Source organism: Oenanthe melanoleuca, chromosome 14 (assembly GCF_029582105.1).
Source record: "Oenanthe melanoleuca isolate GR-GAL-2019-014 chromosome 14, OMel1.0, whole genome shotgun sequence".
In the NCBI taxonomy this organism is placed as follows: domain Eukaryota; kingdom Metazoa; phylum Chordata; class Aves; order Passeriformes; family Muscicapidae; genus Oenanthe; species Oenanthe melanoleuca.
The window spans coordinates 13,200,268-13,213,998 of NC_079348.1; the positions used below are offsets into that span (position 1 = coordinate 13,200,268).

At 44.3% G+C, this 13,731-nt stretch overlaps 1 protein-coding gene across 4 annotated transcripts in view; it reads right to left on the reverse strand.

Annotated features, from left to right (window-relative positions):
* Positions 1-12,989, reverse strand: part of NPRL3 (NPR3 like, GATOR1 complex subunit) — a 41,490-nt gene extending 28,501 nt beyond the window's left edge. The window contains exons 1-4 of one of the 4 annotated variants that reach the window (XM_056503132.1): positions 12,678-12,989; positions 11,453-11,522; positions 6,473-6,511; positions 2,959-3,088 (exon numbers count right to left, since the gene is read on the reverse strand). In XM_056503132.1, the coding sequence (XP_056359107.1) occupies positions 2,959-3,088; positions 6,473-6,511; positions 11,453-11,522; positions 12,678-12,795 (357 nt within the window). In that variant the 5' untranslated portion in view covers positions 12,796-12,989. The remainder of the gene's footprint in view (positions 1-2,958; positions 3,089-6,472; positions 6,512-11,452; positions 11,523-12,677) is intronic. The other 3 variants (XM_056503135.1, XM_056503133.1, XM_056503134.1) reach the window with 3 other exon arrangements.
* Positions 12,990-13,731: the final 742 nt, after the last annotated feature.

The following is a 13,731-nucleotide window of genomic DNA, read 5'->3' on the forward strand; positions in this document are numbered from 1 at the left end:
AGCAGTCTTACTTAGTGTCTTTGTTATTACATTTAGCATCATTAGGACATTAGGAACCCAAGGTTTAAATTCTTTAGCACAAATAAATATATATATATATATATATATATATATATATATATATATATATATATATATATATAGTCAGATAGATATACTGTCAACAGAATTCCACATATTTCTCATCTCAGGCCACACCTATTCTTCCTTTCCTAAAATCTCCATTCAAATTGCATCCTGTTACAAGCTGCTGCTTTTATCAGATAAAATATGCTCCAGAACAGCAGTACTAAAATAAAAGGTTTGATTTTTCCCTTCCTGCAGGATTTCAAACACATTGTCCAGCCCCTCTATTCTCTCTGTAGCACAGCTCCATCCCTAAGGCAGATTGAAAATTTCCAGTGAGAAGAAACAGGAGCTGAGATAAGCAAGTGGAATTTGCACAGCCAGACCAACTCCAAAGGGAGCACATGTCACCACAAGATGGAGCACAAAATGCAGAGGACATTCCCACCTCCCCTGCAGCTCCCTGCTCAACACCCACCCAATCCCAAGTGCAAACAGCTGGGACCTGGCAGGCCAAACAATAGCTGGTCTCTACCCAAAGAATGTGCAGCACCTGAGCCAGGGCAAACACAGAGCAGCATCTGCTCTTCACAACAGGTTCCAAGCACCAGCAGTGAACTGCTTGGGACTGAACTCCAAAATCTGACTGCTGGCACTCAGGAGTCTCAAAATTTAGAAAATTATGAGGTGATGCATATTTTTGGGGCTTTTTTTCACCTGAAGTGAAAATTACATTCTGTCAGAAAGGCAGTGATGGGAGTGGCAAAGGCAGTGTACTGTGTTTATCTGTTCTAGAATTACAGCTTCCAGGACTTCTTGTGTATTTCCAAGTGTAAGGACTGATCCTGTTCCTTCCTTAAAATCAGAGAAATACCATCACTAACATCAGCTGGGATGCAGGCTAGATTTCATATTACCTCAAGTCCAGAAAAAAACCAAAAAACAACAACAAAAAGAAAGAAGATTAGGCTGGGAATGAAAATGCTGAAGGCATTTGAAGAATTCAGAACATTGCTACATAAAAAGCAACCTGGCACATAGGATTAAATATTTGTGCTCTTGTAACTCCTGAATCTCACTGGAGTAAGAATTTGCTGAGCTGTCCTGTGCATTAATTTAGTGCAGGATGAACTCTGAGGAAACTCAAAGCAGAAGCTGCTGGGTTACTCCAGACACTGCCTGAGCTCCATGGAAAAGCAGATCCATCTGGCTTCCTCCTAACTGCAGGAGGGTCCCAGATTTAGACTGACACAAAGCTGCAGAGATGGCTGCCACATCTGGAACATTCTGGACTCTAGAAAGTTCTGGGGTGCCTCCTGGGCTGATAAGACACACCCAAAGAGAAGTTCCTTCAGAAGTAACAAAAAAAGTGTTTACAGCTCTTTATAACTTTGTTTATTTGCTCAGATGCAATTTTATTTAGACAAATTGAAATGAATGAAGTGACATTTCATGCAATTAGGATTAAACTGACTGGAAAGAATGTACAATAATAAGTGGTGAAAAAATTGCAAATACAAATTTTCAACCCTGTTTACATCACATTTAGGAAGCTGGGCCTTTCAGACTAGATTAGTAAAATAAATTAAAATTATCTGAAGGAGAACAGGCCACTGCTGTCAGAGCCTTGAGGGTACCAAAAGCTCTTAATAGCCCTGGGCAGCCCCAGCTGGGTTCCCATTACACACACCCCCCTCCAGTCCATGACCTGGGAGCTCCATTTAAGCTCAGCCCAGGGCCTGGAGCTGTGCCTGTCTTCTGGAGGGACCTTGGTCAGGTACATCCCACCCTTGTCCTGTCTCCTGCTCCTGGCTGGGGTCCAATACAGACCCTGGGCCTGGTACATCACTTGCCTTGTCTGGGGCTGCTGATGGATTTGCACAACTTGGGCACACTTGAATCCTGTCTTCCAAGACAGTTTAACCTTTTCAGGACTTAATCTTGGTGATCCTCCATGCCATTTCCTGTAGACTCACAACTGAGTTCCCAAAGTAGCATCTTTCGATGTTTTAGGCCAACTCCTCGCTGGGACTAAAGCAGTCTGGTCCTCTAAATATCAAGCAGCAGTTACCAACAAGCTGTTTCCACCTCTAATTATAGCTAGAAAGCAGGATAGAATTGGCAAGCAGACTTCTTTTTCCCCTAAAAATGGAATGACTTAGCAAATTCAATGAAAAATGAGACCAAAACAGTTCAGTGACAGGGATCAGTGCTGGATTCAGAAATTACCAAAGCCTAGGTCATTCCTACAGTTGATCAGGAAGAAGGAACAGGACAGGGAATATTTGGAACACAGAAGCACATGAATTCTTTCCTGGATTTAAGCAGGGCCTTTAACATAGCCCAGGTAGCAAACTGCTCACATTGTAAACCATAAGCCATGGAGGAAGGACTCAATGCAAATAGCAGCCTGACTTGGTCCACAAGAAAATTTTACATCTCTTTCAAGATCCTACATATTCCATCTAAGTCTCCTGGATCATCTTCAGCCTCAGGAAGAGTTAAAAGCCAAACAACGCTGATGAAGCTTTTAGTATTTGTGAAGGTTTTCAGTGGTGGGTTTTTAACTGCCACACTAATTAGAAGTGCTAACAGCTAACTTGCAGTAATTAAAATAGTGAGAAAGAGCTTTTTGAGCTGGAGTGCCCAGTTTTACTTCTCCTTAATCACACTGCTGCCCTACAGTAACCAGAAGAGTTTCTGTGATCACTGACAGCTCCCTCAGTTTACCACTCACTCCACTGACCCAGAATTAAGTAAAGGACAGCTTGGAGCATCAGGCAGTAAAACCAGGATCAAAAGCCAACATGCACATTGTGAATTCCAGGTTTCCTCACTAAAGCCAGGCAGTTTGTGAAGAAGGCAGGTCCCCAGAGGGATCTCATACTGTACCTGCCCGAGGGCATGCTGGAGCAAGGTGGGATGGCCAACAAAGCGAACATTATCAATCTTCAATTCAAACTTTTTGCCACACATATCTGACTTGGTAGCCAAAATTGTTGCCAGGATGACATCAGAAAACCTTGAAGAGCAGAAACAGAAGTTATTACAGTTTTCAAAAAGCACACCCCAAAATACTCCTCCAAATACAGATATATTTAATTCCAAAGCTTTTAAGGCATTATGAATTGTGACTAGATTGCTGTACCTGGAGTACCACCAATTATGTAAAATTAAGACCCCTAAATTACATCCCTCAGATCATCACAATTATAAAACAGGAAGCATTCACAACAAAGACTGCAGGGTCATGCTCATTTAATTACATGCTTAGCAAAATACATTGAAAAGATTAGATGCAGTTTGCTTAAATATAAAAACAGCTGGAGTTAGCCATTGTCTGGATTTAGCTGCAGGTTAATTAACTTACTAAGCAACTACATATTGACACAGCCTGTCACTCAAGCACAACAGAGATCTTTAAGCCACCCAGTATGGCAGAGGGGAAGGCAAGAAAGAGCTGATTCAACTAGAAGAAACACAGCCAATGCTTGTCCTTCCTCTCCCAAAGCTCATCAGTGACATTCCAAATTCCTCACTTAACAGATCTCAAGCTGTGCCCAGCAGACCACTGGCACCTTCCAAGAGCTGCCTGGTCTCACCTGGGCTTTCTCATTTGATAATCACATTCATGACAGGGCAGGCCCTTCCCAATGCCCAGCCATGGAGTTACTGAATTGCTCTGGATTGGTGGGACAAGGCAGCAGCTCTGAGACAGGACAGGTATCTACAAGAGGTTTACCCTGTGAAACACAGCCACTGCTGAACAACCAGCTAAAAATTCCAGTATGACAAGGGAGGAATTCCACAGCTGCTCTCTCCAATGGCCTCACAACATTGGTCCAGCCTCTACCAACATCTGTTTTCCTCAAGGTGCCCCCTGGGACAGTGAAGCCCATGCCCACAGTGAAGAGGACCTCAGAAGCTAGAGTAAACTTGTTGCTCAAGAATAGGAGCAGTGCAAGGCTTGTTATTAACAAGTTCTCTCCTCATCTGATTTCCTAGAGGCTCCTATTTAACCAAACGAATTTCAAACCATTTTCTGAGAGTGGGGTTTTAAGAATGAAAATGTTTATTTCAGTTTCTGCATTTACACTCAGGGTTGTGTGTCCCTGCCAGACCATCCCCCTAGAGCAGGCAGGTATCCCAGATAACCCAGTATCACTCAGAGAGCAGGGCAGGCATGGGTGTGTGCTGTGCTCACCTTATCTCTCTGCCACAAGTGAGCCTCTATGGCCAGAAGAGCAATTAATGTACCTTAGTCCTGCTCCCCTCTGAGTCATGGAGTACTACAAAAATTAACACAAATGCACTCAAGGACACAGGGGGAATTTCTTTTATTTACAAATACTGGAGATGAAGAACCACACAGGTCCAAACTGCCAGAGCCCCTGGTGCTTGTACAAACAGGTCAACCTGACCACACTACTTATGTGTGGTTTATGGAAGGAGCAGCTGTGTACAAACTTCCAAATCCCTGACTGCTCTGTTCCAAACTCCAAGCTAAGGGCAAGCAGAGACTAGCCAGAGACCCCTGAGGCCACTGAGCTCATGCTCCTCAGCCACTGGGCTGCACAACTTGGGAAGTTTGGGAAGAAAGGGCAAAGTGACCTGGACCAGGACCTGGACTGAGAGACCCCGGAGACCACATTCAAAATAGAAAAAAAAAAAAAAGTCACCATGACAGCAATGAGCTTCTCCTCCTCTTCTTGCCCTGCTCAGCTGCTCGTTAATAGGCTCATCATGGAGCCAGGAAGATGGGAATAGCAGTGGATCCAAAAGGAGCATATGTTAGGGGGGTGAAGGGAGAAGGAGGGCAAACTAGAAAATGTCAGCTTCCTGGGAAGAAATTAGTTACCCTTCCCTCCTCCAGCCTTGGCAAAGGATACCTGGGAGCTGATATACTGATAATTCTGATAATTTCCACACAGAATTACACCAGCAGATCCTTTAACAGATAAATGTGGTGCTAAAGGTGAGAATTCAGCAGTTTCCCAGGAGAGCTCTTGACACCAAGAGCCCTGTCTGCCCTACCTTGCATGTGGCTCTTTGGGGAGGCAGAGATTAAAAGGTTGATTTTTGGAAAGTCCTCAGGATCTTCTCATAGCAGGGTCTTCTCTGGGAGAGTAGTGGAATTGCAGCCAGAGGACATGCTCAGGGACAGATAATCCTGACACAGGTGCACCTCCTATCACCACAGGCTCTCCCAAGAGTCACCTGGACTCCAGTCCCATTCTCCTCCTCTGACAGCCTGGATTTACAGTTTTGCTCTCTGGGTTTTTTTAACCCCCCAGTGCTCTACATAATTTTGACATTTCTTAGGCCTCAGGACAATAGGGAAATTGAGGAACAGCAGATGCATTATTCCCATTACTTCAATTTGTTACCTCATCTTAGAAAATAATACTTTAAATATTTCAATACACATTTTCCCATCTTTGGGATATGTTTAGATAACCTAAAAACACTGACTTCTCAGAGCCCAAGAGTTTGTTAGAAGCAGATTAGGTTTTGCAGTTGGGCAGTAACCCATCTCCTTTTATGAGATTAGTCTGAGCATTGTGAATTCCAGGGGGAAGCAAAACTCTTCTGTACTAAGGAATTCAGCAGGCAGAAAGAATCTACAATAAACAAAAGCTTTGATTTGTCCAAAATATTATACTGCTCCTCTCCCAAGCACAACATAGCAACAGCACACTGAAAAGAAGGGGGAAGATTCAAGCACAAATTCAATTTTTCCCCCAAGACTGGATCAAAACTTTTTATATGCCACAGGAATTCAAAGCAAGGTTTTTATAAAGAATTTTTCTTTGAAGTAGTTTAGAACAGGATCTGAGTATGTAAGTGAGGTTTATGTTAAGCAGGGACTAAGGATGCATTATTTTTTTTCCTTCTGGGGCCCTGAGTTAAGCACTCCTCCCTCTATGTGTGTAATCATCTCATTTAGGTGAGTGGGGCACAAAGAACAACGAACCATCACAGCTGCTCCAAACTGGGTCCTCTAAAGAGCTCTCCATCATTACCCTGGGATTAAATAGTTTACCCACTGATCTTGACTTTCAAGTCATTTCTCCTCAGAAAACAATTTGATTTAGGGCTCATTGCTGGAATAACTACAAGGCCAAGGCTATTCTTGTTGCATGCCCAGAGCCTCACAGCTTTTCCCAGTTCACAGAAGGGACAGTGCCACACCCATTCTGGATTTCCTACAGGAAGCACAGAAATGTTAGTAGGACCTTGGTACAAACCTTTAGCAACACATTTCCTACAGACACTGTGATTTAGCATATAATTTTCTCATCATTCAGTGTAAAACAGAAACCAGAAACAAAAGCACAATTAAAAGGATGGTGAGAAAAGAAAGCCATTCTAGACAAAGGTGATTGTTTAGAACGTTTGGTCTTACCCTGAAACCAATTGCTCATCAGTTAGAGGACATTGGTCTCTGAAATGGGAACATGGCCATAAACACAAAACAAAACACAACAAAAGAAAATAAACGAGGCAAGTACACAAAATACAAAAGAAAAAAAAAAAAAAAAAAGAGATAATATTAAAAACTAGGATGAACTATTAAAGGTTAAAGTCCTGTAAAGGAAATGTAACTGTTGAGGAGAGTCAAAAGTTAATGGAAGGTGAATTCCAGGGACACATTGCAGGCTGTTTGACAACATGGAGAAAACAGGCTAAGGTCATTTAGTCCTTGCACTAGCAGTGGCTGCTGCCATGTGTTTGTCCACAGCACACAGAATTTATGGAGCTGATTTCCATGGCACTTCTTAATTCATGCTTACCTGAAGAGAAACAGGAGAGGCTGCAGCCTGATTTAGAGCAGATCGTAAACTTTAGTTTCTTTCCTAGACTATTGCTATCATTTCCACCAAAGAACCTCCTATGCACCCCCAAACTACCCACAGCTCTTCCCAGTTGGTTCTAGTGCTTCCACACCCACAAGACTTGGGAGAAGAGGATGCCAAGTGTTTACTGTGGCAGGATTCTGTGAAGGGCCTGGCACACACAGCCACCACTGCTCCTGCAGGGACCCACACAGCAGGCACAAGGCTGGCCAGGCTCACAGCACACACACCAAGCCCTTCTCTGCCCCTCTCTGTGCCCCAGGCAATAAGTACAACTTAAGAAGTGGAGGCTGAAAAAGCTTTCAAGGCAAAGAATCCTAAACCTTTCTTTACAACAGGTGTATAGAGCAGGACTCTGTTAGCACCTGTACTCACTTTTATATCAGAAACACCTTTTTCCATTTTAGTAGTCAACTGCCACTTTTTCTCCCAATTAAGATTAAAAAAGGACTTGCTTCTCGAAACAACTTCATAACTGTACTGAAAAATGAATCTGATAAAAGCTTTATACTGTCTCACATGAGAAAGGGGAGACAAACTGAGAACCTCCAACAATTACTTAATAGAAAACACAGCAGATTTCTGCCAGTCATGTTGAAAAGAGAACCCAGAGAACCTAAATGACAAACTACACAATGGGGTGATATTACAGGAAGGATGTTTCAAGGAATGGGGGGGATGAATGGAAAAGCACAGGCTTACAGAAAGGAAGCCTTTCAGAACAAATCCAAGGAAGAACACTGGAGTCCAGTGAAAGAGGGACACAGGAAACAAATGTTATCACAGGAGAACTACTGTTTATTAGAAAGGGACATTCAAATCCTTGTTTGTCAGTAACTTGGGTTTTTTGTAACAGAAGCATTTGTTAAATTTGCTAAAACTACTTCAGCTAGTCAGCTCTGCTACTAAAAATGCAAAGTCTGCTGTAACATATGTTACTATATGTGCCTCCTCATTAGAATTTTTGCTGCTGGCTATACCACCTTCAGAAAAACTACAAAAAAAGTATTTCAAACCAATTTAACACAGCATTATCTTATGGCTTCAAAGGAGTAATTGCCTCATATTTTTTCAGGGGAAAGAAAAAAGATAGGCAGGCATCTCTATAAACATTGGGAGGGGATGTATTCCTGGTAAAACACTCAGAAACTGAAGGATGTTTTTGAAAAGTGCAAATGATGAAAGGCTGAGAAAAGCCAACAAAGAGACACTTGACAAGCAATTTGTTTTGACAGTGACAGTCTTCTGAATACCTTTTTGTTGCATGGCCACCATCAACACACCTCAAACACTTTTGCTGCTCAACTTGCTTTCAGCAGGAAGTAAAATATGTATTCTGAGGACCCAAAACAGCTCCACTGAGCAGAAATTAATACAAGCAAACACACCCCAGTAACCTGGAGGAAGGATTATCATGAATAGGCTGCCATTGTCTATAAAAAAAAAAACAAAAAGCCTAACAATGACCAGGAAATTGAGCCTGGAGGCTAGAAGAAATCCTATTATCTATACAAATATGCTACATGGAAATGGAGTTAAGGCACCTAAACTGATCTGATTTTGTCCTTCCTGAGAGCATTAAGAAATACATGCACCTCAACTGCTCTAGGAAAGGTCAGCTCCAAAGTAATTGATCTGAGTTCCAATAGCTCAGGGGGAAAAGCAACAGTAAATCTTACCTAGGACACAATTGGTGCTAGATTGCTAATAAATTAAAGACAGTCATCCAGTATAAAAAAGGATGACTCCAACCCTCTTAGAAACTATTGCAGCTACAAGATAAATCTGAATAACCTTTGTACTGAGCATGGAATGAGAAAAACACAAGCCTAAACATTATCAAACTTGCCATATACCATCAACTCAACCTACCAGTCTGCCCACTCCACAGCCTCAATTTGTGCCACCAAAAACACTCATGGGTGCTACTGACACACAGGGATTGAAAGGAACCTTCTTCCAACTCTCCCTCAATGAAGTATTCCAAAAATAATACAAAACCACTTCATTAATTACTTTTATTGTGTATAATTTCAGACAGAAAATCATCACCACCAGAAATCAGACAGGATCCATGCTGCTGAACTGTCTCCATGGACTGAGTGCACTGAGTGTCCAGGAAGGGAACTGCTGCCCTGCACAAGAAGGATCTTACAGGGATGGAGCTGCCACTGAAGGAATGGCTCTCACAAAACCAGCTGCTCCATTCCTGGTCTCTACAACCTGATCTTCAATGGAAACACAAAAACTGAAGCAAAAATTCATAATGTTGGTGAGGAAAAAAAATCAGTGATGACATTGATTTCATGGCATATGAAAGTTCAACTCCTTTCCTTTCCCAGCTTACAAGGCAGGTGCATCTCCCTCCCTCCAGGGATCTGCAATTTTCTGCCTCCACTCTCCCCCTGGAATTTCTTCTATTCCAAGGCACCAACTTCTGTTACTCCTAAAATTGCCTGATACAAATCAAAGTTGGAGCAATCCGTTGCATGGATTTGAAGATGTCTTTTTGTCTTCTGCTGGAAGAACCATCTGTGTACTTAAAACTTGCATACTTTTCCCACCTGTATCAGTCAGTGAAAAATACAAACCTTGGCAACAAAGCTCCTCTTGTCTAATTTAAATTGACAGCTCTCACTAAATAAAAATCATCAGCATGCTCTACTAGCAGGTACCACTGAAGAGGACACATTTAACTGCTACATGAGTTGTGTGGGATGCAGGAGACTTAGGAGTGATGATTACACTGCTGCTGGGAAAAAGCTTTCAATAATCAAATTGGAAACAAACACAACTCTGAAAGGGACTTTGAATTTCAGAAAGTAGATGCTCAGCCATGTAAGCAGCACCAGCAGTGTGCTGGACTCCAATATCCAGCATCTAGAAGAAATAAACTTTCAGAGCAACAGAAATGCTGCTGCTCTTCTATTTCCCTTTCACATGCATGGGAGATACAGAAAGATCTGAAAAAAGTCTTTTATTAGTAACAAATAACTGATTAGGAGATTAAGCATGAACTTTCATGCCCAGTGCTCTGGATATCACAACAATGAAGAAATCTAAATATTTGTTTAGTATAGGTTACACGCCAGCACATTCAATTTAAAAACCTGTTTCAGGAAAACACCAACAGTTTTCTCACCTGACCATCATTAGAAATGACAAAAGCTTTTCCTACATCACTTCAGCAACACATATTCACACTAATTCAGTAACACAAGCAACATACAATAAACACAGCCACGCCTTAAGTGCTTTGTCCAACCTGCCAAAACAGCAGAGGCAACAAGAATCAGTGTCAGACAGAAGCTGATATCATTCCAACACCACCTTAATCTGTCTAGGGAAATTCTAGAGCCAGAGGTTTGAACAGCCACCAGTGAAACCCCTGGGATAACCAGCAAATGTGTGCACTGATCCCTCCTGCTGTCCACAGCCCAGTCTGAAAATCCACTCACCAGTTCCCAACATACAAATGGTTTGCTGTGCCCTGTCCATACTGCACTCACTGGACACACAACCTAAGGTCACACTTGAAGGTTTCAAAGGCATCAGAAGAGACAGGAGCTAGAAATGACTTCAAGCAAAATCTGTTTTCATAAGATCCCAGTCCTGGAAAACCAAATTAACTGATGATGTTTACAGTCACGTGGGTGATTTTAAATTCAGCTAAACCATTCTCTGTCATAAAGTTAACAACAACCTTACATTTATTTTTTTTGTAGGGGAAAGTGATGATTACTTCCTTAGTACTCTAATAAAAGAGAAGAGCAGCAACTACCCTTTATTATTAATACTGGAGATTAAAATATGCATCACAGAGAAGATCTGCAAGTGAACTTGCAGCCAAAAAAAAACTTTTTCTCTCCTAGATTTATCTTATATCTAGCAGTAATAAATTTAGAAATATGCAGCAGATTTCAAATGCTCAATAAAACCAAACTGGAGGGTCCATCCACACATGCTGATGCCTATTTTCAGTGCATTTGTTACCCTCTGATTTCCTGTACTTTAAAAACTCTCTTCAAGTCTCAGTTTCCTTTTGAGCCACTGTGTCAGTCCACTGACACAAAAGCAGCTCTGTTTGGAGAAACAAAATAAGTTATTCATTAGTACATAGCAATTCCATACAACCATTACATGAGCTAAGGAAGAAGTTGAGGCAACTGAAAAATATATCCAGTTAGAAGTAGGCAGGTAAAGAAAAGTGGGATTTTGCCAAGGGTTTAATACTCCTAGTTTTGAAAGAGTAATAATGCCTTTCCAACAAGCACAGAATAGCTGTGGACAAGGACCTATATCTTGCCCAGAAAGTAACAGATGCAGCAGCATTCCCTCATGAGACAGCCCTCTTTACTGAGCACTAAGTTGTTCATAACTTGATATTAAAGCTCTTTTTTTTTTTTTTTTCCAGGTTGTCTTCTATACAGTCCAATAAAATGTGCCTAGGAACTAGGAGCCAAGAGAGCAGGAGGCTGTCTCTCCTCCATTTCAACCTCTTAGACCAGAGGAAACACTTTCCCTCCTACCTGGAGTCCCCATCTTGATCTTCTGTGGTGTCACCAGAGCCATTCACAGCATATCGACTCCTTGGTTTGTCTGAAGCAAAGAATGAAGGTAAATTTACCCAGGAACAATCTGTTTAATGTGTTTTTGTATATTTTTCTATTCTCACTCAAAAGAAAAAAAAATTAGGAGAAAATTTTTATCCTTCAAGGGATGAAGGGGAGAAAGTGAAACATTCATAAAAACTGACACAGGTAATAGTTTGCAGTTCAAGAGTGAAAAGTAAAATTCTGACCAATGCAATTTCCCTCCTTATTGCTCAGGTTTTGGGACAATTATAATGCCCCCACAGTCACAGTAAGGGAAATCCTTTAGCAACAAAAAGCAGAAGGGGAGTGGCAGGGGAACAGTCAGTGGGGGAAAAAAAAACAAAACAAAAAACCAAACTTTTCAGATTTTATCTATAAAATGGAGAGGGAATTAGAGATGGTTCTCTCCTCACAAACTAACTCACAATCTAAGCAGGGGAATCAAACTTCTCCTGGGACACAGCCCAAATCCCACAGCTTCATCACCCTGCAGGACCTTTAGGCCCTGCACTGATACTGGTCCCAGTCCAGCCACAAGCACTGTCCCAAAACACATGCCTCAAAGTAAGAGATTCAACCTGAATAGTCCCAAGGTCCTGTTCCAGGAGAAAATAAACCTGCCCCCGCACACTATTCACAACACTGAAGTTTTGCAATTTCTACCCTTTATTGGTTAAAGCTTATAGTGTTTACTGAACCCCTTTCCCCAAATCAGTGCCTTACTCTCATCCCGCCTCCTCCTTCCCCTGCAGCTCCCAAACCGCAGGGGATCCACCTGCCCCGGGGCCAGCAGGAAAGCACCATAGTAATGGGTAATGACAGCTGGCACTAACGTGGCTCTACTGGGATGGATGGGAGGGGTCCCAGGGCACCTGGACGGAGTGAGAGCCCGTGCAGGGCAAGGGCTGGGAGATGCAGAGTGCATGGGGAGTTGTGAGGGGCGCCAGGTGCCCACGGACAGTGTGAGGGTGCGGGGTGCCCACGGACAGTGTGAGGGATACCGAGTACCCACGGACAGTGTGAGGGTGCCAGGCCCCCACGGCCAGTGTGAAGGACGTGATACGGGTCCGTGTGGGGTACCGGCCCCCACGGGAGGATGCCAGGCCCCGGCGGAGGCTGCTGCTGGCGGGGCAGCCGCAGCTCCCGGCGCGGCACTTACTGTCCTGCGCGGCGGGGTGCTCGGCGCCGCGCTGGAACGGGAAGCGGAACAGCAGCTTGTTGCCGCGGCTGCCCGAGCTCACCAGGATCACGCTGATGGGGCTGGTGCTCTCGCCCATGCCGGCTCGGCTCGGGCTTCCCGCAGGAAGGGCCCGGCCGCGGCGCCTTCCGCTTCCGCCGGCACACGGCGGGGCCGCGGCTGCCGGCACCGGCGGGGACAGCGCGGCTGGGCCACAGCTACCGGCACCGGCGGGGACAGCGCGGCCGGGACCGGCGGGGACAGCGCGGCCGGGCCACCGCTACCGGCACCGGCGGGGACAGCGCGGCCGGAGCCGCCGCCTTTGCCCAGGGCCTGTGCCCGGTGCGGCCCTGCCCCTCCACCTCACTGCTGTGCCCAGTGCGGCCGAACGCCTCCAGTTCATACCAGCACCTCACACACAGCCGCATCCCCATTCTCACCACCACTTCACACGCAGCCCCGTTCCCAGTACAGCCCAATTTCCCCAGTTCTGACCACCCGTTCACACATAGCCCTGTTGCCAGCACAGCCCAGTGCCCCCAGTTCTGACCAGCACCTGATCCTTACTTTCCCTCAATCACCCCAGAGTCCCATGGACACCACTCCCTGTTCCACACACTCCCAGTTTATTCCAGTGACTGCAAGCAGCACCTTCCAGCTCAGCCCAGTGCCCCCAGCATGGCCCAGCACCCCAGCACAGGGTACAGTTTAGGTCTGTACCCTGACAGTGCCTAGTGGCCCCAGCCTTGGATCCCTCCACAGGGGCTGCTGGATCCTGGACCACCCAATGCTCTTAGTCAGCCACTTTGGGTTAGCTGTGGGCTTTCAGCCACTTCAGTCAGTAACTGCAGAACTTTCCTGAGAGCTGGTAACAAAGGGCAGCAAGGGTTCATCATCTCCATGCCCAGATCCCCTCGGGTTGTCATCCTCATGGAAAGAATGGACAGTCACTGGAACTGCCCAGGGAAGTGGTGGAATCACAGTCCCTGGAAGTACTCAAAAAACATGTGGATGTGGCACTTTGGGACATGTTTTA